Source organism: Mustela putorius, unplaced genomic scaffold (genome assembly GCF_011764305.1).
Source record: "Mustela putorius furo isolate JIRA1106 unplaced genomic scaffold, ASM1176430v1.1 tig00004041_pilon_pilon_pilon, whole genome shotgun sequence".
NCBI lineage: Eukaryota > Metazoa > Chordata > Mammalia > Carnivora > Mustelidae > Mustela > Mustela putorius.
The window spans coordinates 3,153,277-3,178,883 of record NW_025422176.1 but is presented as its reverse complement, the minus strand read 5'-3'; the positions used below and the strand labels follow the sequence as shown (position 1 = coordinate 3,178,883).

The 25,607-nt window shown below is 40.2% G+C and overlaps 2 protein-coding genes across 2 annotated transcripts in view; both read left to right on the top strand.

Annotated features, from left to right (window-relative positions):
- LOC101694040 (phospholipid-transporting ATPase ABCA3-like) overlaps positions 1 to 14,105 on the top strand; it is a gene marked incomplete at its 5' end in the record, with an annotated part of 119,498 nt that extends 105,393 nt beyond the window's left edge. The window contains 5 exons of the mRNA XM_045072686.1: positions 3,572 to 3,759; positions 4,385 to 4,555; positions 4,923 to 5,113; positions 13,366 to 13,439; positions 13,835 to 14,105. Of these exons, the coding sequence (XP_044928621.1) occupies positions 3,572 to 3,759; positions 4,385 to 4,555; positions 4,923 to 5,113; positions 13,366 to 13,439; positions 13,835 to 13,957 (747 nt within the window). The remainder of the gene's footprint in view (positions 1 to 3,571; positions 3,760 to 4,384; positions 4,556 to 4,922; positions 5,114 to 13,365; positions 13,440 to 13,834) is intronic.
- Positions 14,106 to 16,537: 2,432 nt separating this feature from the next.
- LOC101693766 (phospholipid-transporting ATPase ABCA3-like) overlaps positions 16,538 to 25,607 on the top strand; it is a 119,333-nt gene continuing 110,263 nt past the window's right edge. Inside the window, exon 1 of the mRNA XM_004780131.2 lies at positions 16,538 to 16,685. The gene's annotated coding sequence lies outside the window, so the exon portion shown is untranslated. The remainder of the gene's footprint in view (positions 16,686 to 25,607) is intronic.

Here is a 25,607-nt window from a genome sequence, read left to right as displayed (position 1 = left end):
TTCCTTTGAATGGGCTCTACTTTCCTGTTTGTGAAAGAAGCAGCAATAAGCAATTAGAACACAGAGGCCCAATATTTGGAGGACAGGATCCCTTTAGGCCATCTGGCTCCCCCAGCTCTTTGCAAGCTGCTCCAGGAACATATGCACAGATGCTACTGTAGTGCTAGGAATAAAGGATGGTAAGTGCTAGTGTGCCGAAAGCTGGAATTGATTAAAATTAACCCCAATTTATGGTCTAAATCTTCTCTTGGAATTCCAAAGCTTTCAATATACTCCAGAGTTCCAAAATAGTTCTATCAGTCAGATTCTGCCAGTGTAATATAGTCTAGATGGGGAGATAAATTAGAGCTTCCTACTCTGCCATCTTTCCAGAATCTGCTGAATCTGTTTGTTTTAAAATGTTATGAGCTAACTTCTAAATTATATTTTTTACATTTAAAAAAAATTTTATATGTTCAGTTAATCAACATACAGTTTTTGATATAGTGTTCATCAATTCATGAGTTGTGTATAATGCCCAGTGCTCATCACAACACATGTCCTCCTCAGTACCTGTCACCCAGTTACTCCAACCTTCCAGCCCCTCCCTTCTGTAACCCTCAGTTTGTTTCCTAGAGTTAAGAGTCTCTCATGGTTTGTCTCTCTTTCTGATTTATTCCCATTTAGTTTTCCCCCTCTTCCCCTATGGTGCTTGGCACTATTTATTATGCTCCACATATGAATGAAACCATATGATAATAGTATTTCTCTGCTTGATTTATTTCACTTTGCATACTACCATCAACTTCCATCTATGTCAGTGCAAATGGTAGGTGTTCATCCTTTCTGATGGCTTAGAAATATTCCATTGTATTTATGAACCACATCTTCTTTATCCATTCATCCACTGAAGGACATCTCAGCATCTTCCACAGTTTGGCTATTGTGGATATTGCTGCTATGAACATAGGGGTGCATATACCCCTTTTCACTTCATCTGCATCTTTGGGGTAAATATCTAGTAGTGCATTGCTGGGTCATAGGGTAGCTTTATTTTTAACACCTTGTGGAAATAATGTTTTCCAGAGTGGCTGTACCAGCTTGCATTCCTACCAACAGTGTAAGAGGGTTCTCCTGTCTCCAAATCCTTGCCAGCACTTGTTGCTTCCTGTTTTGTTAATTTTTGCCATTCTATCTATGATAAGGTGGTATATCATTGTAAGCTTTATCCTTAAGGTCAGGAACACAACAGGGATGCCCACTCTCACCATTATTGTTCAACATAGTACTAGCAGTCCTAGCCTGATCAATCAAACAACAAAAAGAAATAAAAGGCATTCAAATTGGCAAAGAGGAAGTCAAAATCTCTCTCTTCACAGATGATGTGATACTTTATGTGGAAAACCAAAAAGACTCCACCCCCAAGTTTCTAGAACTCATACAGCAATTCAGCAACATGGCAGGATACAAAATCAATGCACAGAAATCAGTTGAATTTCTATACACTAAAAATGTAATTTAAGAAAGATGAATTAAGGAATCAGTTCCATTTACAATAGCACCAAAACCCATAAGATACCTAGAAATAAACCTAACCAAAGAGGTAAAGGATCTATACTCTAGGAACTACAGAACACTAATGAAGGAAATGGAGGAAGACACAAAGTGATTCCATGCTCACGGATTGGAAGAATAAACATTGTGAAAATGTCTATGCTACCCAGAGCAATCTATGCTTTCAGGGCAATTCTTACGAAAATACCATTGGCATTTTTCACAGAGCTGAAACAAATAATTGTAAAATTTGTATGGATCCAGAGAAGTTCCCTGAATCACCAGGGGAATATTGAAAAAGAAAACCGAAGCTGGGGTCATCACATTGCCTGACTTCAAGTTATATTACAAAGCTGTAAGCATCAAGACAATATGGTTCTAGCATGAAAACAGACCTATAGGCCAATGGAACAGAATAGAAAGCCCAGAAATGGACCCTCAATTCTATGGTCAACTAATCTTCAACAAACCAGGACAGAACATCCAATGGAAAAAAAGACAGTCTCTTAAATAAGTGGTGCTGGGAAAACTGGACAACCACATGCAGAAGAATGAAACTTGACCATTCTCTTACACCATACACAAAGATAAACTCAAAATGAGTGAAAGACCTCAATGTGAGACAGGAATCCATCCAAATCCCAGATGAGAACATAGGCAGTAACCTCTTTGACATTGGCCACAGTGACAAGACAAGACATGTCCCCAAAGGCAAGGGAACCGGAAGCAAAAATGAACTTTTGGGACTTCATCAAGATAAAAAACTTCTTCACATCAAAGGAAACAGTAAAACAAAACTAAGAGACAATGGATGGAATGGGAGAAGAAATTTGCAAATGACATTTCAGATAAAGGACTGGTATCCAGGATCTATAAAGAACTTACCAAACTCCACACCCAAAAAACAAATAATCCAGTCAAAAAATGGACAGAAGATATGAACAGACCTTTCTCCATGAAAGACATACAAATGGCTAACAGACACATGAAAAAATGTTCAACATCACCAGCCATCAGGGAAATTCAAATGAATTATTTATTTAATTAATAAGCTTTCACTGTTTAAAGTGGCCTTCTTACTGCATCAAAATATTTTTTGTTCAAAATATTGCAAGATGTATTGAGTTTTAACACCTGAATTGAGTGTAGTCTTAGAAATTTGTTTTAAAACTTGTATAGAGGTTTTTAAAATATTCATTGTTTTTATTACTGATTTTAACTAAAATTTTAGTCAGATATTTTGTCTAAATATTATAAAATTTTTATAATACACTAAGTCTTCCTTTACCATCAACAGATGGCTGAAATAAGAGCTAGGATCTTAGTTCTATTCACCTACATTTTAAACGAAAGTCATAAAGTCATATGGCATATAAAAGAGCTGCAGAAGACACTGTTACTGCCCAACTATCTACTGCCATTATCAGAAAGTAGGATGTCACTGAGCTGAACCTAGATATTATTGTTGAACATCTCCTTCTAGACAGTCTTCAGTTATCCTAGCATCCCTTGAGACTAAACCAATGAAGACTTATAAGAGAAAACAAGGTACCATTATTCAAAAATATCCACTCAGTTATTAACATTGTACATCACACTGGTTGTTTAAATCTCTTGCTTTTTAGGGTCATCAGAATTTCCTCTAGAAAAGGTTGAGCCAATGGTAGACTAACCTCTTTCTAGCTCATTCTGCTTTTCCAGGTGAATATAGGTGTACTGTTTTCCAGGTGAATATAGGTGTACTGTTAATTTAAGATTATTTTCCACTTATTTCATAGATTGATTATAGCATATATATGGAGATAGCATCATTATAGAAAAATCCATAGTCTTGCACACTTGTGTTCCAATATATGACAGTAACCTCCAGTTGGAATGATTCATAATCACTGGAGGAGAAATTCTTTGGAAAAACTCTATGAGTTCTAACCTGTTTAGATGCATGAGCTGGAGAACTACAGGTCTTCTATCTTATCTGTATTTACTATATGCTCAGTAAGATAGTTGAATTGTATCCATCATTATTCTCTTATTTCAGGTAAGGTCAAAAATGGGCTATTGTCCACAGTTTGATGCTTTGCTGGATTACATGACTGCCCGGGAAATTATGGTCATGTATGCCAGGTTGTGGGGGGTTCCTGAGACCCAGATTACACAATATGTGAATAAATTGTTGCAGTCATTGAATCTGGAACTCTATGCTGACAAGTTTATTTACACTTACAGGTGAGATATTACACTTGTGCTCTCATTGCAGCTAATATTGATGAGTCTCCTGTGTTTCTGCTCTTTGGAATGGGTGCCGACTGTTTAACCAGAGTTCCACTGACAGACAGAGGCAACTGTGAAGCAATCTCATGCCCTGCCAGGGTTTAGATGCCTGCAGTAAAGCAGACCTAGACAGTATCGTATCTTCCCTTTGCAGAGATGGAACTCAAAATCATGGTGCTATTAGAATTGTAGCCATTGAATTACAAAAGAACATGTTTTTCTACCTCAATCGTTCTGTGTCTTTCAAGTAAGGAAAATGTAAGGTTCTTTGTATTAGCCTGGCCACTATGTAGTTTATGTATCTAGGAATCCCAAGGACTCTCAAGAATAAGATTATAAATTGCACTGATAACCTGACTAAAATTGATGTTGTAAACAAAAGTGACCTTTCTACGTTTCTAATGAAAATGATTTGATTAATACAGGTGGTTTTGGGTCTGGTGCATTTTTAGTACCACTGCTTGTTCCCTGACTCAGCATTTTGGAAACAGGCGAATTGTTAATGTGTTAAATAGATGTTTGATGTATTAAATTACTGTAACTTAATTTAATCTCTGCTTCTGCTTTCTTGACCATGAAGTGGAGGAAACAAACGTGGACTGAGTAATGCCATTGCCCTAATGGGAAAGCCCTCAGTCATCTTTCTGGATGAGCCATCAACTGGCATGGACCCAATGGCCCGGCGTCTGTTCTGGAACACAATAACAAGGGCACGTGAAAGTGGCAAAGTCATCATCATTACCTCTCACAGGTATGGTTTATTGGGAGGCTTGATTAAGTGTTGCAAGCGTTTTCATGGCTATGGGAGGGCATTATCTGGGGATTGTAATATTGGACAGTAAATGTGCCTAAGTATGAACTCCTACTGAATCCTAGAGAAAGGAATGATTAAGAATTTTCACTGAGAGGAGAGGGCAGAAAGTTTATGATCTGTTCCATTTGAGAATTTGGTCTTCAACTGCTTTGTACTTGAAAGTGTCTCCACTTTCCATGATGGTGATGGGCAAATGCAACTTCCCATTTTAAAGAGTTATAAAATCCTGGAAAGTTGAACTACAAAATATCTTCCAATGGAGATCTTTTCAGCCTTACATCGTTCTGGTGTCTTGTTTTGCTAGCATGGAAGAATGTGATGCCCTCTGTACCAGGCTGGCCATCATGGTGAAGGGAAAATTCAGGTGCCTGGGTAGCCCTCAGCACCTCAAGAACAAGTTTGGCAGTGTTTACATTCTGAAGGTTAAGTTAAAGATGGATACAGATGAGAATGAATTAGAGGATTTTAAAACCTACATTGCAACAGTTTTCCCAGGTAAATTAGGTTGGTTTGGCTAACTTTGTTAGAGATGTGTTAAATCATATTAGTTGTTTTCACCGTCCTGGGGGCATCTCCAATAATTATTTCTTGTGAGATATTGATACTTATTGATCTTCCATATTGATATCCTTTTTATTTTTAAAAACTATTTTTAGAGAGAGAGGATGCACAAACCAGGATGGAGAGGGATAGATGTAGAGAGAAAATCTTAAGCAGGCACCCATGCTGAGTGTGGAGCCCAATGTGGGGCTTTATCTCACAACCTGAGATCATAACCTGAGCCAAAATTATGAGTTGGATGCCTAACCAACTGAGCCACCCACGTACCATTGGAGATCCTTTTCAATGTTTGTTCTTATAAAGTTCTTGTGCCTGGTTGTGATAAGAAGTTTTCACAGGAAAAAACCCACAAACAAATACAGTTGACCCTTGAACAACATGGGTTTGAATGCATGGATCAATTTATACAAGGATTTTTTTTTAGGTAAGTATAGTACTGTAAATGTATTTTCCTTATAGTTTTCTTAATAACATCTTCTTTTCTCTTACTGTATTGTAATAATCCAGCATATAATACATATGACATATACAACATATGTTAACTGACCATCAGTAAGGCTTCTGGTCAATAGTAGGCTATCGGTAGTTAAGTTTTGGGGGAATCGAAAGATATACACTAATCCCTGTATTGCTCAAATGTCAATAGTATTCACCAACCTTTTGTATATTAACTAGTAGGGCAGTTGTAGATTAGGACTATCTGTATGATTTATATATCTTAAGTCATATGTTTGAGCATAATTCTCAATTACTTGCCCATATAGTCTGTATAAGTCTTCTAGGGATGCTATAATAAAATACCACAGACAAGGTGGCTTAAACAACAGAAATTTATTTTCTCACAGTTCCCTGGATAGAAGTCCAATATCAAGGTTTCAAAAAGTCTGGTTTTCCCTGAGACCCCTCTCTTTGGCTTGCTAATAGCTGCCTTCTTGCTGTGTCTTCCCACAGTCTTATCTCTGTGTGCACATCCTTGATGTCTTTTCCTCCTCTTGTAGGGACACCAGTTATAGTGGACTGAAGCCCTATCCTTAAAGCCACATTTAATTTTAATTACCTCCTTAAAGGCCTTTTGTCCAAACACAATCACATTTGGGATTAGGATATGAATTTGGGGGGATACAATTCAGTCCATAATATCATCCAGGTTTTTGGGCTGCCTGGGTGGCTCAGTGGGTTAAGCCTCTGCCTTTGGCTCAGGTCATGATCTCAGGGTCCTGAAATCGAGCCACACATTGGGCTCCCTGTTCAGTGGGGAGTCTGCTTTCCCATCTCCCTCTGCACCCCCCCACTTTGCACACTGTCTTGCACATGCTCTCCCTCTTTCAAATGAATACATAAAATTTTAAAATAAATTAATAAAGTAAACATTTCAGAAATAACTAAGTACCGGGAACAAAAAGTATAGGAGGTGTAAGGGAAATGGAGACTGGAATGGAGAAAAAGAGGAAAACATCACACAAAAAGATAAACAAGCTTTTGAGAGAAAGTAACAAAGAAAGGAATGTTAATACAACACAACCGTAAAAGTAGTCTACAATGAAAAACGTCACAGAATAGAATAACTACTAAATACTATCAAGAAAATTTCCTAAAATAAAAGAAGACCACTGAAAAGGCATCAGACACCCACCCAAAAAACTGACCTCAAATTTTTAATGCCAATGAATATTCTAATGTAATTATTGCACTTTAATAATAAAGCAAGGGGGGGACCTTTAGATTTGCAGACAAAAAGACAAGTAATATATAAAGGAAATAAAATCAGATTGAGCACAGACTTTACAACAACAAAATTTTATGCTAGGAGAGCATGTAAGATATTTAAGATACTCTGTGAAAGAAAAATGCAAGCAAAGTTTTTTCCTCCAACCAAAATGACTTTGAAGATTAAAAGTCACAGTCATGAACACATAAGAACCAGAGGATATTGTTCCCGTCAGCCCTTTCTGAGGAAAATACAAACTAAAAAGTTACAGATCAACTAAGAAATGATTAGAGAAGCTTTTGCATAAGAACTAATAGACATTGAAAAAATGTAACTATAGAACTAGGGCTAAATGAAGGGTATTCATGGGATAAAATATCACATAATTAATGTATATTTTAGAAATGTATGCATAATACAATTATCAAAAACGGGAAGAAGGCAAAGAATATATGGGAAGTTAAATATTATTGAATATATACTAGGTATTAGCTGTGAATGATAAAATATTGCTTGAAATTGCATGTTTTTGAAGGAACTAAAAGATTACTATAATACAATTATCAAAAATGGGAAAAGGGCAAAGAATATATGGGAAGTTAAATATTATTGAATATATACTAGGTATTAGCTGTGAATGATAAAATATTGCTTGAAATTGCATGTTTTTTTTTTTTTTTTTTCTTATTTAATAAACATATATTTTTATCCCCAGGGGTACAGGTCTGTGAATCACCAGGTTTACACACTTCACAGCACTCACCAAATCACATACCCTCCCCAATGTCCATAATCCCACCCCCTTCTCCCAAACCCCCTCCCCCCAGCAACCCTCAGTTTGTTTTGTGAGATTAAGAGTCACTTATGGTTTGTCTCCCTCCCAATCCCATCTTGTTTCATTTATTCTTCTACCCACTTAAGCCTCCATGTTGCATCACCACTTCCTCATATCAGGGAGATCATATGATAGTTGTCTTTCTCTGCTTGACTTATTTCGCTAAGCATGATACGCTCTAGTTCCATCCATGTTGTTGCAAATGGCAAGATTTCATTTCTTTTGATGGCTGCATAGTATTCCATTGTGTATATATACCATCAAAAGCTTTTGCACAGCAAAGGAAACAGTTAACAAAATCAAAAGACAACTGACAGAATGGGAGAAGATATTTGCAAACGACATATCAGATAAAGGACTAGTGTCCAGAATCTATAAAGAACTTAGCAAACTCAACACCCAAAGAACAAATAATCCAATCAAGAAATGGGCAGAAGACATGAACAGACATTTCTGCAAAGAAGACATCCAGATGGCCAACAGACACATGAAAAAGTGCTCCATATCACTCGGCATCAGGGAAATACAAATCAAAACCACAATGAGATATCACCTCACACCAGTCAGAATGGCTAAAATCAACAAGTCAGGAAATGACAGATGCTGGCGAGGATGCGGAGAAAGGGGGAACCCTCCTACACTGTTGGTGGGAATGCAAGCTGGTGCAGCCACTCTGGAAAACAGCATGGAGGTTCCTCAAAATGTTGAAAATAGAACTGCCCTATGACCCAGCAATTGCACTATTGGGTATTTACCCTAAAGATACAAATGTAGTGATCCAAAGGGGCACATGCACCCGAATGTTTATAGCAGCAATGTCCACAATAGCCAAACTATGGAAAGAACCTAGATGTCCATCAACAGATGAATGGATCAAGAAATTGCATGTTTTTGAAGGAACTAAGAGATTACTAGCACAGAGAATGTTGTTCATAAGTGGAAACAAAAGACAGTATTTCTTTTTTTTTTTTTTTACATTTTTAAAAAGATTTTATTTATTTATTTACTTGACAGAGAGAGACACAGTGAGAGAGGGAACACAAGCAGGGGGAGTAGGAGAGGGAGAAGCAGATTCCCCACTGAGCAAGGAGCATGATGTGGGACTTGATCCCAGGACCCTAGGATCATAACCCAAGCTGAAGGCAGACACCCAACAACTGAGCCACCCAGGTGCCCCCAAAAGACAGTATTTCAAAAAATAGTATAAAGATATTAATATGAAGTTATTCATTAGAACAAAAATATAAACCTTGTATACTGCAAATATAACTTACTGAGAGTATGTTCATTTATGTATGTACATAGATCTGTGCATTTCCATTTCCATGTAAAATAGAACAATGTAGGGGAACTGCTACAGAACATATTGGTACTCTCAGTCAATCAATAAATAAAAAGGCCTGGGGCACCTGGGTGGCTCAGTTGATTAAGCGACTGCCTTCAGCTCAGGTCATGATCCTGGAGTCCGGGGATCAAGTCCCACATCAGGCTCCTAGTTCCATGGGGAGTCTGCTTCTCCCTCTGACCTTCTCCCCTCTCATGCTCTCTCTCACTCTCTCTCTCAAATAAAGTCTTTAAAAAAAAAAAAGTCTTAACTCCAAAAAAAAAGAAAAAAAAAAAAACCTTTTTCAATTTGCCTACCAAGCAAATTCCAACTCTCTGCTGTATATAAAAAAATACTACTAAAGCAAACTGAATAAGAGAGATTAAAAGAAAAGAATGGTCTTCATGATTTTATACAATATATTAAAATTTTAGCAAAATCTTACTATCTGGTGTCCATGAATGCTTGCCTTTTATAAGCAAATACTTTCATCCTGTTTCTTCCTGCAGGTACCTATCTCTCCCCACATACTTTGTTAGTTGTTTGTCCAGTGTTTGCCTAATCACAGAACTGATAAGTTAAAAAAAGACACTACTTTGCAGTTTGTCCAAACTTTCCTTGTTTGAAGTGTGGGAGTGACACCCTTTCCCACTTTTCACACCTCTGAGGTGAAACCAAAGTTGGTACAACCAATTATAAAAAGAGCAATGCCCCCAAATTCCAGCTTTAGGTATATCTTAGATACTTGCTTCTACCCCTCCTGTGAGAAAAGTAAAATTTAAAATTTAAATCAGTGATATTCACAATATTCAGACTCTAGAAGCCCCCCCAATATGTCTATCAGCATGGAAAATGAATGAATGAAAATAAATTATGAAGTATCATATACCAAATTACTGTACAGAAAGGAAAAATGAGTGCATCATAACTATATGAATACAGCATGAATGAAACTTACAAATATTGAGTGATGTCATCAAGATGACAATTCTTGACCCCAATCCCAGTTACAAGAAGAACAACTGGGAATTATCCATAGTTGAGACACCACTGTGAAAATCCCAAAACCTGGGAATGAGGCTAAAGCAGCCTCCTGGACAGCAGAGACTGAGAAGGACCACATTAGAAGGGTTAAGAGGAGCAGCTACATACTGACCTCATCACCCTTTTCCCCAGGCCGGCACATTGAGAATGCCCTCCCAGGCCTATCATTTCTCTAGTGGGAAAAAGAGAGCCAGAGGTGAACATCAGGTTCTCCAGTTTTCCTGGACACTTTCTGGGAGGCTCACTTGGGTCTCACCGTACAGAGATCACTGAGGAGATTTACCACTGAGCATCACACTGGAACAGAGAAGGTGGGTGTTACTTAAAGCAACCAGCACTCAGATCATGGCAGACCACACTGTTAATTGTACTGGCATTGGAGCAGAGTTCCCAGTCAGTGGCTCTGCTCATCTGCAGAGCTGAGCTGGTGCTGTGTCTGGCCTGGGAGCTGGAGGGTACTTCTGCCTGATTTGGGTCTCCAGTCAACAAGGTGTGCCAGGTGTGGAGCCCATTCTACAGCCTTGCTGCCCAGAGAAGCAAATGCAAATTACCGACCAACTGCTGAGTATAGCCTCCAGTCCTGCCCAATGGTGAAGTCTGGCCAGAGAACCCAGGAAGCCAATGAGGCCACCCTGCAGCTGTATTTTCATCATTATCTTGTCAGAGATTCCAGCTGATAGATCTGCCCAGTTGTGGAGCTGAGCCATTGGCCCTATCTGACCAGTGACCTCAGTGGGCAGCCTGCTTTATATGGGACCCCAGCCAACAAGCTGTGCCAGCTATGAAGCTTTTTCTATAGCCCTACCTGGAGAGAGAAACAAATTTGCAGCCACACTCAACTGCTGAGTATAGCCTATGACTGACCTGATCAGGAAGCTTGGACTGGGAATCAAACCAACAGTCCTGTCCTACTGTTAAGTATAGTCTCTGGTCCCACATAACCAGGGAGCATGCACAGTGATCTTGGACAGCCTTGAAATCTGGCCTGTGGTACTGCTCACCAGCGGATCCTAGATTGTGACCTTGCCCAATTGCTGAACAAAGCCTATGGAGCCCAGCCATGACCCCACATAGTCATGGAACATACCTGGTGGCCCTGTCTGAAGACAGAAACCAGACAGTGACTCTGCCCAACTGTGGAACACAGTCTCTAGCTCCATGTAACCATCAGATATAGCTGGAGACCCCCCCAAAAGTAGTCCAGCCTGTGACCTTACCCAACAAACACAGCTAGCAGCTTACTAGATTGTAAGGGCCAGCCAGCCATCCTGCCCCCCATTTGAGACACAGTCATAGCCCCTGCATAATTTTAGAGTGCAACCTAGGCCTTATCTGACTCTTAGGCCTTTCTTGTGGCTCCACTGGAACACAGAGACCAGACGGTAACACCATTCCATTGGGGAGCACAGCCCAAGGTCTCCCCCAAACAAAAGCAGTGGTGCTTAGCCCCTAGCCCTACTCCAATTTGAAGTCCAAACACCTACTGGAACCACCCTGGTAAGGAACACAGCCTGTACTTCATCTGCGCAGAAGTGGTTACAGAACCCAGGTAATGCTCAAATGCAAGCTCAGCTGGTAGGATAATCAAACCATAGAACACAGATAGCCACCCCTCTTCTTCCCCACCTCAGAGCACAAGCATTGGGCCCACCCAAACCAAGACCCTGATAACAAGCATTGCCTGCCCATGGAAGTTACCACATAAATAATCCAGTACCTCAAGCTGATGGGGGAAGGTCTGTCCCTGCTGAAGTGAACCTATAAAGTCTAGGAGACTACTTACTGGAATGTGCAGGATCACAGAGAATCAGGTAACATAATACCACCAAAAGAAACTAATAGATCTCCAATAACTGACCCTAAAGAGGGATCTATGAACTATCTGACAAAGAATTTAGAATAAATTCTTTTAAAGAGGTTTAGCAAATTACAAGAACACCCAGACAACCAAATAAAATTCTTTATACAATGCATGAACAAGATGTGCTTGTGATGGGTGTGCAGACAGTGAGTGCATGGAATGGGTGACCTCCTAAGATAAATATTCCTCCTATGTCAAGCATTTACTCCCTGGATGAGTCCATTGAGCTGCAACAAAAATCCAACCAGTTTCCTGCCCAGAAACCTTAAAATCGTCCAGCTTTCCAGAGACTCCTTTGCTTTTCAACTAGTCTTATCCAGGGAGGCATGTGTTTATTAACTGTCTAGCCAGGCACTCTGAAGTCCCACAATCTTCAAGCACAGTGTGAAAGCAGTGAGCACAAAGGGCTCGGCGAGTACCTATGTGTGTTTGTTCTTTGCTCCCAGAGCCATTGGACAGGAGGGCACTTTTGAACCCATGTTCTGACACCAGAACTGTTTAAAGATAAACTGGTGCATATTATAATTTTCAAGAGTTTATTAGAGCATATATCAATTTTAATTGGGCAGCACCATGCTAAAGGTGATGAGGAGGACTCCACAACCACGAGCTAAGGGAGAAGGTTTACATAGAAAAGACGTGTGGGTAAGGAAGGGAATATTTGGTTGGCTATAGATTAAGCTGTTGCCTAATTTACAAAAATTTAGTTGGCTATTTGTAGCTGTCTGTTCTTGAGTTTTGTTTTCTGAGGTTCAAGTGCATTTTACTCTGGTTTAGGTTTTGATTTGCTTACAGGCTACCAAGATACTGGACCCACCTCAGCCTCATGACTTCTTTGATTACTTCGACATATATTTTAAAACAATTATAACCCCAATTAATTGAACTGGTAATAATTTGAAAATACGCAATGATAAGTATGAAATGGATAACCCCCCCTTCCCTCTCTCATTCCACCAGTGGATTCTTATTCACCTGAAAAAGAATTAAGACACACAACCTGACATCTGGGGATTTATATGGGTGATTTCCTCTTTCACAGGGTGTGTGAAGAGAAGTAAGTCTTGCCCCGCTTTACTCCCCAGCAAACACACTCTACATGCATACAAACACAGCCAGAATGAAAATCCTGGCAGTTCATAGTCTCAAAACTTGATTTATCGTAACAAGAGCATTTTAGAAGACTCAAGTTTTTTACTTTGTGCCTATGAGCTAATAATTTTTTTATGACTGAAGCCTGCTAAAAGAAGTAACCATGTCCTGTATAGTAAAGAGGTGAGCTTTTGGATAACGACCCTCTGTTATTTGCCACATTTATTCATCCCTTTATTGTTTATAATTAAGATGATATTGCAATATTTTAAAACTTTAAAATGAAATCTGTAAGATTATTCATCTATATTTCCTTTCTTAGGTAGTGAATTAAAACAGGAGAATCAAGGGATTCTTAACTACTACATTCCCAGAGAAGACAATGGCTGGGGAAAGGTGATTGTCACAACCATGCTCTTCTAATGTTACTTGTTAAGAAAGCACTAATGATGGGAAGTGTTTGGGACTGTCACACAGAATGGGAACCTGATTTTGTAGAAGGAGCAGAGACTATAAGATACTTTCCAGTGGTTCCTAGAGTTTAATTGCTTCAAATTTCCATCTCCAAATCACAGTTTTTGTCCCCCTCAAGAAAATGGGAACAGAGAACTGCTTCCTCGCAGATTCTCAATGATCTTGTCATTTTCTCATCTCCCCTGTCTGTGCCTTTTGTTATCAAACAATAACTTGGTAGGAGTTGGAGGAAGTGGTGGAGAGGCTCACTTGGGTTGGTCGCTGGAGGGGATGGCTGCAGTGGTAACTGTACTTTTTTACTGCTGTCATTGCTAAAGGTGTTTGGTATTCTGGAGGAAGTCAAAGAGAAATTCAGTTTAGAAGACTATTCCATCAGTCAGATAACGCTGGAACAAGTCTTCCTGAGCTTTGCTAGCCCAGAGAACAAAGGAGGTGACTGAAACAAAAAGGTGCAATGAAATTCACTTCTAACTAATGATACTATGTCTTCCTTAGTACTCTACTATCCTTGGATACATAGAGGGGCATTTCTGTGTCTATATCATTTCTCTGTGTATATCTTATTTATTTATGTAATAAAGAGTCCCCCAAAGGAGACCATATGTTAATTCTTTGAGATTTACAGGGATGGCATGTACAAATCTAAAGACACTTGGTAAAATTCCTGTTTTCAATGCTAGGAACGTGTCAGAGCAGCATTTATCAGGGTGGGGAAAAGGACTTATTTCTGAGTATTTTGAATGTTTGAACAGAAACATTCAGAAATGATCAAGCTGTCAGATGGGATAGCCTGAAGAGCAAAAGCTTTATGTTTTAGCAGCTGAATTATATGTAAGAGGATGGTAAGGCCTGGGGGACAAATTATCTTTCCCATGGATATCGATGAGCATGCACACACACACACACACACACACACCAATTTTAAAACAAAAATTGTGAAAATCAATATCAACATTTATGTGGATAAGTTATTTCCAAAATTCGAAACAAGATTCTACATTTGTCTATAAGAGATCTTTGTACCAATAATATTTAGACTCCAAGAAGGGAAGAAAAAAACGTTCTTTAAAAATAGTATGTTTACTTCTCTACTCTTGCCCAGTTCTCTGATTAAGAATGAATGGAGAGATAAGGTATGGAGGGAGACAGAGTTCTTGTGATTCTTGTTTGGGCACATGGAGTCCCCCATAAAAACACATGAGAAATCTAATCACTGCTCTCCATTCATGTGCAGATAAACAGATAAGGAGAATGATCCTCCTGAAATTTCAAGATGGAAAGAGTCACTGAAGCTGTTCTATTTTGGGGTGGTTTGGGGGTGATGGTTTTTATATCCTCAATTGGATAGTGTAATGAAGTGATATCCAGTTTTTAGCTGGTGTATAACTTTCTGTGGGTTCCAACCAATATTACCCATAGATCTCTGCCACGTGATTTCAGTGACTGCAAAATTTATTTCCCAGGCGGCCATCTCTAAAAAAGGAGAGGAAAGTCATTTTATTAATTTAAATTAATTTTATTTATTTGCAGCTCATCATCAGTTGGTTTTATTAATGATCCTTTAAAAAATTCCTTTAGTCAGGTAGTTTTTTTCACTGTCCCTGTTTCTCACCCAATCTCTTATCTTCCAGCAAGAAACAGCAACAAAAAAATGTGTACATTTCTCTAAACACTTTACATACATTGCATCATTTAATCCTACTACAAACCTCTGGGTTAGGTAGTGCTGCTATTATCCTCATAGTACATGGAGGCTCAGAGGGGTAAAGGAATTTACCCAGGGTGACCCTGCAAGCAAGCAGATATATCTGTCAGTATCCCCATTAGGAGCCAGGGAACAACACAGCAATTCGAACAGGGAAAGTTAAAAGAATTTATTAACTATAATATGGAGTTAACCATAAGAAAGTACAGAGAAGGCTCAAGAATACACTACAGCAGAGAGAAAATACGCAAGGAAGAAACAAACTTGGAAGAAGACTCCTCCCCAAGGCTGAGATTCATATCTTTTTGGAGAAGGTCAAGTTGGGAAATTCTTTGGCCTTGGGTCAAGGCATTTACACACCTGCGGAGCAAGCAGGAAGTGCCCCCATGGGGCACAGGCTGCCTAGGCCGGCCAACAGGGAACTGGCAGGACCTAGCAAGCAGGGAACTTTTCTGTGGTTGTTGACGGGCTGGTAGTAGGAAGGGGCACCTGCGAGAGTCACTGAGTATCCACTGTTAATGAGGGTGGGCCTGTAGGGTGAATGCTGCGAAATGTCCTCCACACCTGCTGCTGACAGCAGCGAGGTGATAGCAAGAAGAATCAGAGAAAACACCTGAACCTGGAACAGCAGCCCTTGGTCCTGCAGGGTCCCTCCAGCACCCGCTCCCAACAAAGCTTAACCTGATCCTTCAAGAGCCCAGCTCCATTTAGCGCTGAGGCTGGAACCCAATACCTGTTCAGAACCTGGGCTTCCAACCATCAAGCTACAGTGGAGATGCCTGTTGGCGGGGAGGATGCGCCAAGAGAAGCGGCCATCAACGCCTTGGAGCAGCATGAGAAAGGCAAGGCGAGGGCTTCTCAGATGGGGTCGCTCCGCGTCTGATTTGAGGGGCCCCAGGAGCAGGGTTGCGGGCCCTGGTGCCTGTACCTCCGCAAGTTTTCTGTTGATGCCCACAACCTTGGAAGGCGGCGGCCACTGAATCTCCTCCCACTTCCTGCCACCGGCTACTGGGTGACCGTGACACATGAGGGAGAGGGGAGTCCGCGACAGAGGGAAGGATGGTTGGGTCCTCCAGTGGGGTGCAGAGGCGAAGCGCCTGGGAGCAAGCGAAAGGGCCTGAAGTAGGGCCCTCATGGGCCTGGGGCCTGGGACAGCGTGCGAAGTAAGAGTTTAGAGAGGCCTCGCGCTCTGAGGGCCCCCGGAGAGGGTCCGGGTGCGCACGTGGGAGAGGGAGACCGGCTGGAAAGGCGGTGAAGCCCGAGTGCGCAAGGGCTGCAGGGAGTCAGGGGCGGGGTGGGGACTGGGCAAGTGCGCGCATGCGCGAGGAAGGCGGCGGGAAGCGCTGAAGCAGCCGGTGGCAGGGCGGTTGGGGCAGGCGTTGTGAGGAGGCTCGGCGCGGGTGACGCGAGTCCCTCTGAGGTGGAGGTGGAGGTGTGGCCTTGGTGGTTTCGAGGCCTGATCGGTGAGTGTGGGACCTGCCTACCCCTCTGTCTTCTCCCCACATTCCCTCGGGGAGGCGGAAGGTGCTCCCAGGACTGCCCTGGAGGCCGACCTGCCGGCCGCACGCTGAGCTCAGAGCCCGAAAGTGTGAACAGCACGCAACACCCCAAACCCCCAAATACCCTGGAGCCCTCCACAACCCTCTGGACTCCCCTCCGAAATGATCCCCAAATCCCCTTGCGTGTAGTATACATAATATTTATACATAATATTACCTTATACCTCACTGTGGAATGTCAGGGGCCGCCACACCCAGTGCCGACCCTCCACCCCGTTTTGCTTTTCCCTCCCTGGACCTCACTCCCATCCTTTCCCTCTCCAGGTCCCCCTGCATTGGAGAATGCACCCAGGGCTCCCCAGTGGGGGAGAAAGTGTCCTTCCCCTCAAAAACACCAAAACAAGCACAGGAAGTGAAAGCCACTTCTCTGGACCCCGAAACTCACAGAGAAGCTAACCAGAGCAAATTAAACAAAATTTGCATTTTGGCTGTGCCAAGTATTTGAAAGCGAGGGCTCTGGAGGCACATGTTGTGGGTCTAGGCCTGGGGAATCCCAATTTATTTGCTGTGTGACTGTCCAGTCAGCTGGGGCTGCTGTAACAGAGTACTGCAGGCTGGGTGACTTGAACACAACCAGTGTACTACTGACAGTTCTGGAAACTGGGAAGTGTGTGATCAACGCTCCACGCAGATTCAGTGTGTGGTGAGAGCCTGCTTTCTGGTTCAGACAGGCATCTTCTCACTGTGTCCAGGGCGGAGGGAGCAAGGGAGCTCTCGGGCGTGTGTCAAAGGACACTAATGCCATTCATCAGGGCTCCATCCTCATGACCTAATCACACGCCACGTGTCCCTGATGGTGATACCATCACACTGGGGTTAGGATTTCAACATACCAATTTGGGGAGAAGAGGAAGACACAGACATTGAAATTATAGCAATGACCTAATAATGTAAATTAGGTATCATTGTCTAAAAGAAACTGGATGCCACTTGTACCCATCTCTGAGGGTAATTTGAATATTTCAACTGATAGAACCTAGTAAATGTTCCATAAGTAGAGGAAGGGTATGGAAGTTAAGTGCTGCAGGAAGCTCAGGTGTCTCCATTCTCCTCTGCCAAAGCAGAAATTGCATGAACTAAGTTAAACAGCCAAGGAAGACTTTATGCAAGGCTCTAGGAACTGGGAAGAGAAGTCAGAACTCAGTCTGAGCTCAGTTCTGCTGAAACAAAGGATGGGAAGGTGTCTGGAGGGCTGAATGAGACAGTGGGAATGTGCTGGAGGACTGTAAAGGGGAGGCTGACCAGTAAAACACACTTGAGTAACTTCCTGAAGTTTGTTCTGTGGTTCTCTGTGATTAGGCCGTGTGTGTTTTCTATTGGTGCCTGTTAGAAGCTAGCTCCTACACTCCTACAGAGACTGGAATGGGGTGCTATCTTCCTTTAGGATTGCATTTCAAAGGATGACTTCCAGGTCCTTCAGAGAGAGAGTTTGAGGTGGTAAAACAGGAAAGAGGCTTATAAAAAAGAGTTACATATGTTTTAAACAAAGAAAGGCTGTATAATGTTTTCTAAAGCAGACAGGCAGAGAAAAGGGTGGTCAGGACCTACAGCCAGGGTGAGTCATATGTATGGTATTAGTCCAGCTCAGAGGAACATTCAAGCCATCTTGGTCACCTCATTTTATGCAAAGTAGGCAGAATATTTAAAAGGAAAGGTACATCTCTTTTACCAGAATTAAGAAAGCTGCTGTGTTTCATTCAGAACAGCTCAGTGCTTTACAGAAAAGGAAAAGTGTGTGAGTATAAATCTCATTCTAAGAATTTAGGACTGTAGGCATTGTAATGGCTTAATTTTCTTTGACTCCTTTTATTATTATTATTATTTTAGAGTCCACACATCAATAGATTGCCTTAAATTTTTCAGACAGTCTAAGTTCATGTGCCTTCAACTTCCTCCTCCTTTCCCTCCCACCCGACTTTTGCATCCAAGTTTGGGATGGACAGGAGTGGGAACACATTTAGTACTTAGGGTATTAAAAGTTCAGAAATAGTAGAAGTAAAACCAATCACTGAAGTAGTAATTACTGAAAGTTTTGTGCATACACCAAAAAGACAGTTCATGAACTGGGAGCACTCAAAGCAAAACATGGAATGATTGGATATATTGTCATAAAGCAGCTAATAGCATGAGAAGGCAGTGACTGTGTATTCCTCATAGTGATTTGTTATGATATTAGAATATTTTAAATGATAGAGACTGGCTAGTGGTTAAAGTAATTTTGGGAAAACAGTTTTAAGTTTTGCTCATGATTTCCATAAGCCAGAAGTGACTGAGGTTGAGTTAGCCTAGCTAAATTAAGCTTTGTATATTTAAACTGGTTTTGTCTGTTCAGGGAATTTTCAAGGCTGGTCTCTGATTGTTTTATTTTTCATTTTAACAAGGGACGGGATATTGAGGGTAAGGTGGTTTCCTTGCTAGGCTCTTTTGGAGTCAGACCTCTCCAGCCCTAAGAGTCTCCCATGTCTATCTGGAGAATAGTGAAGGAGATAGGATGACAGGACCCTAAGAAACTGCTTTTCCTCTTTGTGCATAACTTCATATCTGTTGTTTTTATCCTAGAAAGGATAAAGGGAGAGAACCGGCCTCAGCCTCTTTAGTCCTTGAGACCAAAGAAAAAAAAAAAGAAAAAAGAAAAAGGAAAAAAAAATTGGGGGATGAAACACTACATATTGAAACAAAAACATATAGTTGATATTTCAAGTTATTGATCACTATAAGAGCATGAGAAAAAAAGTTCCTGGACCGTTAGGCATTTTATTGTCTTTGGTGCAATTGTAAATTGTTGAGAGTTGTTTGATTACTGATTCACTTTCATTGCTGGCAATTGGGTCAAATTGGTTCTATCTTTTTCTTGAATCAGCTTGGGAGGTTATACATTTCTAGGTATTTATCCCTTTCTTTTAGGTTGTCCAGATTGTTGGCATATAATTTTTCTTAATGTCTTCTTATAATTCTTTTTATTTTTGTAGTGTCAGTTGTTATTTCTCATAATTTTATTTATTTGGGGCCATTTTCTTATCTTATTGATAATTCTGGCTAGATGTTTATCAATTTTGTTCACAAATTAAACTAGATGGATACTTAGATACCTAGAAATAAGCCTAACCAAATGGGTGAAAGACCTGTATTCTGAAAACTACAAAATACTAATGAAAGAATTGAAGAGAACATAAAGACATTGCACTCTCATGGATTGGAAGAACAAATATTGTTATAATGTCCATACTACCAAAAGCAATCTATAGATTTAATATAATCCCTTTCAGATGCCAACAGGATTTTTTACAGAACTAGACCAAAAAGCCAAACAGCCAAAGAAATTTTGAAAAAGAAAAGCAAAGTTGGAGATACTACAGTTCCAGACTTCCAGTTATATTGCAAATCTATCATAAAACAGTATATTACTGGCACAAAAATAGATACATAGATCAATGGAACAAAATAGAAAACCCAGAAAGAAGCCCACCACTGTACGGTGAATTAATCTTTGAAACAGGAGAGTAGACTATTCAATGGGAAAAAGACAGTCTCTTCAACAAATGGTGTTGGATAAACTAGTCAACAACATGTAAAAGAATGAGACTGGAACATGGTTTTTCACCATACACAAAAATAAATTCAAAATCAATTAAAGATCTAAACATGAGACCTGAAACCATAAATTTCCTAGAAGAGAACACAGACAGTAAGATATCTGCCAGGAACATTTTTGTAGATGTGTCTCCTCAGGCAAGTAAAATAAAAACAAAAATAAACTATTAGGAGAATAGGTGCTATTTCTTCTTTGAAAGTTTGGTAGAATTCCCCAGGGAATCCATTAGGTCCTGGGCCCTTGTTTTTTGGGAGGTTTTTGATTGCTGCTTCAATCTTGTTACTAGATATTGGTATATTCAGGTTGTCGGTTTCTTCCTGGTTCAAATTTGGGAGTTTATAGTTTTCCAGGAATGCATCCATTTCATCTAGGTTGCTTAGCTTATTGGCATATAACTGTTGATAATAACTTCTGATGATTGTTTCTACTTCCTTGGTGTTCGTTGTGATCTCTCCCTTTTTATTCATAATTTTATTAATTTGGGCTTTCTCTCTTTTCTTTTGGATTAGTGTGGCCAATGGTTTATCAATCTTATTGATTCCTCCAAAAAACCAGCTTCTAGTTTCATTGATACGTTTACTGTATCTCTGGTTTCTACCTCATTGATCTCAGCTCTAATCTTGATTATTTCCCTTCTTATGTGTGGAGTTGGTTTGATTTGTTGTTGATTCTCCAGTTCTTTGAGGTGTAGAGACAGCTGGTGTGTTCCGGATTTTTCAATTTTTTTGAGGGAGGCTTGGATGGCTATGTATTTCCCCCTTAGGACCACCTTTGCTGTATCCCATAGGTTTTGGACCAAAATGTCTTCATTCTCAATGACTTCCATGAATTGTTTCAGTTCTTCTTTGGTCTCCTGGTTGATCCAAGCATTCTTAAGCAAGATGTTCAGCAGAAGGAAAATTTCCAGACTCTTTCTATGAAGCCAGCATTACCCTGATCCCCAAACCAGGCAAAGACCCTACCAAAAAGGAGAATTTCAGACCAATATCACTGATGAATATGGATGCTAAGATTCTCAACAAGATCCTAGAAAATAGGATCCAACAATACATGAAAAAGATTATGCACCATGACCAGGTGGGATTCATCCCTGGGTTATAAGGATGGTTCAACATTCGCAAATCAATCAATGTGATAGAACATATCAATAAGAGAAGAGAGAAGAATCACATGGTCCTCTCAAGTGATGCAGAAAAAGCATTTGACAAAATCCAGCATCCATTCTGATTAAATAAAACTCTTTAAAGTGTAGGGATAGAGGAAACATTCCTGAACTTCATAAAATCTATCTATGAAAGACCCACAGCAAATATCATCCTCAGTGGGAAAAAGCTCACAGCCTTCCCGTTGAGATCAGATACATGATAAGGATGCCCACTCTCACCACTCTTGTTCAACATAGTATTAGAAGTCCCAGCAACAGCAATCAGACAAGAAAGAGAGATAAAAGGTATCCAAATTGGCAATGAAGAAGTCAAACTCTCTCTCTTTGCAGATGACATGATTCTTTATATGGAAAACCCAAAAGACTCCACCCCCAAACTACTAGAACTCATACAGCAATTCAGTAACATGGCAGGATACAAAGTCAATGTACAGAAATCAGTGGCTTTCTTATACACTAACAATGAAAATACAGAAAGGGAAATTAGAGAATCAATTCCATTTACTATAGCACCAAGAACCATAAGATACCTGGGACTAAACCTAACCAAAGAGGTAAAGGATCTGTACTTGAGGAATTACAGAACACTCATGAAAGAAATCGAAGAAGACACAAAAAGATGGAAGACCATTCCATGCTCTTGGATCGGAAGAATAAACATTGTGAAAATGTCTATACTGCCTAGAGCAATCTATACTTTTAATGCCATTCCAATCAAAGTTCCACTGGTATTTTTCAAAGAGTAGAGCATCAAATAATCCAAAAATTTGTATAGAATCAGAAGAGACCCTGAATCGCTAAGGAAATGTTGATAAAAATGAAACTGGGGACATCACATTATACCTGATTTCAAGCTTTACTACAAAGCCGTGATCACCAAGACAGCATGGAACTGGCATAAAAACAGACACATAGACCAGTGGAACAGAGTAGAGAGCCCAGATATCAACTCTATGGGCAAATAATCTTTGACAAAGCAGGAAAAAATATACAGTGGAAAAAAGACAAGTCTCTTCAATAAATGGTGCTGGGAAAACTGGACCTCAGGGAGATTCAAATTAAAACCACATTGTGGGATGCCTGGGTGGCTCAGTTGGTTAAGCGGCTGCCTTCGGGTCAGGTCATGATCCTGGGATTGAGTCCCACATCGGGCTCCTTGCTTAGCGGGGAGCCGACTTCTCCCTCTGCCTCTGCCTGCCACTCTGTCTGCCTGTGCTTGCTCTCGCTTCTCTCTCTATGACAAATAAATAAATAAAATCTTAAAAATAAAATAAAATAAAATAAAACCACATTGAGATATCACCTTACACCAGTTAGAATGGCCAAAATTAACAAAACAGGAAACAACATGTGTTGGAGAGGATGTGGAGAAAGGGGAACCCTCTTACACTGTTGGTGGAATGCAAGTTGGGTGAGCCTCTTTGGAGAACAATGTGGAGATTCCTCAAGAAATTAAAAATAGAACTTCACTATGACCTTGCAATTGCACTCCTGGGTATTTACCCCAAAGATACAGATGTCGTGAAAAGAAGGGCCATTTGTACCCCAATGTTTATAGCAGCAATGGTCACGGTTGCCCAACTATGGAAAGAACCAAGATGCCCTTCAATGGACGAATGGATAAGGAAGATGTGGTCCATATACACTATGGAGTATTATGCCTCCATCAGAAAGGATGAATACCCAACTTTTGTAGCAACATGGATGGGACTCGAAGAGATTATGCTGAGTGAAATAAGTCAAGCAGAGAGAGTCAATTATCATATGGTTTCACTTATTTGTGGAGCATAACAAATATCATGGAGGACGAGGGGTGTTAGAGAGGAGAAGGGAGTTGGGGTAAATTGGAAGGGGAGGTGAATCATGAGAGACTATGGACTCTGAAAAACAATCTAAGGGGTTTGAAGTGGAAGGGGGTGGGAGGTTGGGGTACCAGGTGGTGGGTACTATAGAGGGTATGGATTGCATGGAGCACTGGGTTTGGTGAAAAGATAATATTGTTTTTCTGAAAATAAATCAATTTAATTAAAAAAAAAAACTGGACAGCTATATGTAGAAGAATGAAACTCAACCATTCTCTTACACCATACACAAAGATAAACTCAAAATGGATAAATGACTTCAACGTGAGACAGGAATTCATCAGAATCCTAGAGGAGAACATAGGCAGTAATCTCTTCGATATCAGCCACAGCAACTTCTTTCAAGATATGTCTCCAAAGGCAATGGAAACAAAAGCAAAAATGAACTTTTGGGACTTCATCAAGATCAAAAGCTTCTGCACAGCAAAGGAAACAGTCAACAAAACAAAGAGGCAACCCACCGAATGGGAGAAGGTATTTGCAAATGACAGTATAGACAAAAGGTTGATATCCAGGATCTATAAAGAACTTCTCAAAGTCAACACACACAAAACAGATAATCATATCAAAAAATGGGCAGATGATATGAACAGACACTTCTCCAATGAAGACCTACAAATGGCTATCAGACACATGAAAAAATGCTCATCATCACTAGCCATTAGGGAGATTCAAATTAAAACCACATTGAGATACCACCTTACACCACTTAGAATGGCCAAAGTTAGCAAGACAGGAAACAACATGTGTTGGAGGGGATGTGGGAACGGGGAACCCTCTTACACTGTTGGTGGGAATGCAAGTTGGTGCAGCCACTTTGGAGAACAGTGTGGAGATTCCTCACGAAACTAAAAATAGAGCTTCCCTATGACCCTGCAATTGCACTACTAGGTATTTACCCCAAAGATAAAGATGTAGTGAAAAGAAGGGCCATCTGTACCCCAATGTTTATAGCAGCAACTGCCATGGTCGCCAAACTGTGGAAAGAGCCAAGATGCCCTTCAATGGATACATGTACCCCCATGTTTATAGCAGCATTATCTATAATAGCCAAACTATAGAACGAGCCAAAATGTCCATCAACTGATGAATGAATAAAGAAGTGGTATGTACACACACACACACAGAGAAATATTACTTACCCATAAAGAATGAAATCTAGTCATTTGCAGTGATACAGTTGGAGCTAGAGAGTATTATGCTAAGTGAAATAAGTCAGAGAAAGACAAATACCATATCTATTTGAGAGAGAGAGAGCATACAGGGGGAGGAGCAGAGGGAAAGGTACAAGCAGACTCCATGCTAAGCCCAACCCAGGCCTCAATTCTCAGGACCCTGAGATCATGACTCAGGCCAAAACCAAGAGTTGGATGCTCAACTGATTGAACCACCCAGGCATCCTCACTCATGTGTGTAATTTAAGAACAAACAAGCAAAGGGGAAAAGAGAGGCAAACCAAGAAACAGACTCTTATCTATGGAGAACAAACTGAGGGTTCCTGGAGGGGAGGTGGATGGGGGCATGGGTAAAATAGGTGATGGGGATTAAGGAGTGCAATTGTTGTGATGTGCACTGGGTGTTGTATACAATTGTTGAATCACTATATTATACAACTGAAACTAATATTACACTATGTGTTAACTAACTGGAATTCAAATTAAAACTTAAAAAAAAATAAAAATGGAATTACCTTAATGATCCAGTAATTCAACTACTGGGTATTTATTCAAAGAAAATGAAAACACCCATGCAGCATTATTTACCATAGCCACCTTATGGGAGCAGTCCAAGTATCCACTGATAGGCGAAAGGATAAACAAGATGTGATATATATTATGAATATTATATCTTATATAGATAAATATATGATGGCATATTACTCAGCCATAGAAAAGAATTAAAATCTGGCCATCTGCAGTGACATGGATAGAGCTAAATAGTATAATGCTAAGTGTAGTCAGTCCGTCAGGAAAATACCAGATGATTCACTCATATATGGAATTTAAGAAACAAAACAAATGAATAAAGAAAGAAAGAGATCAACTAAAAAAGACTCTTGACTATAGAGAACAAACTGGTGGTTACCAGAGGGGAGGTGCATGGGGAGGGGTGAAAAAGATAATGGGGGTTAAGAGCTGAGTCACTATATTGTACACCTGAAACTAAAATAACACTGATAATTGAACTGGAATTTTTAAAAAATAAGT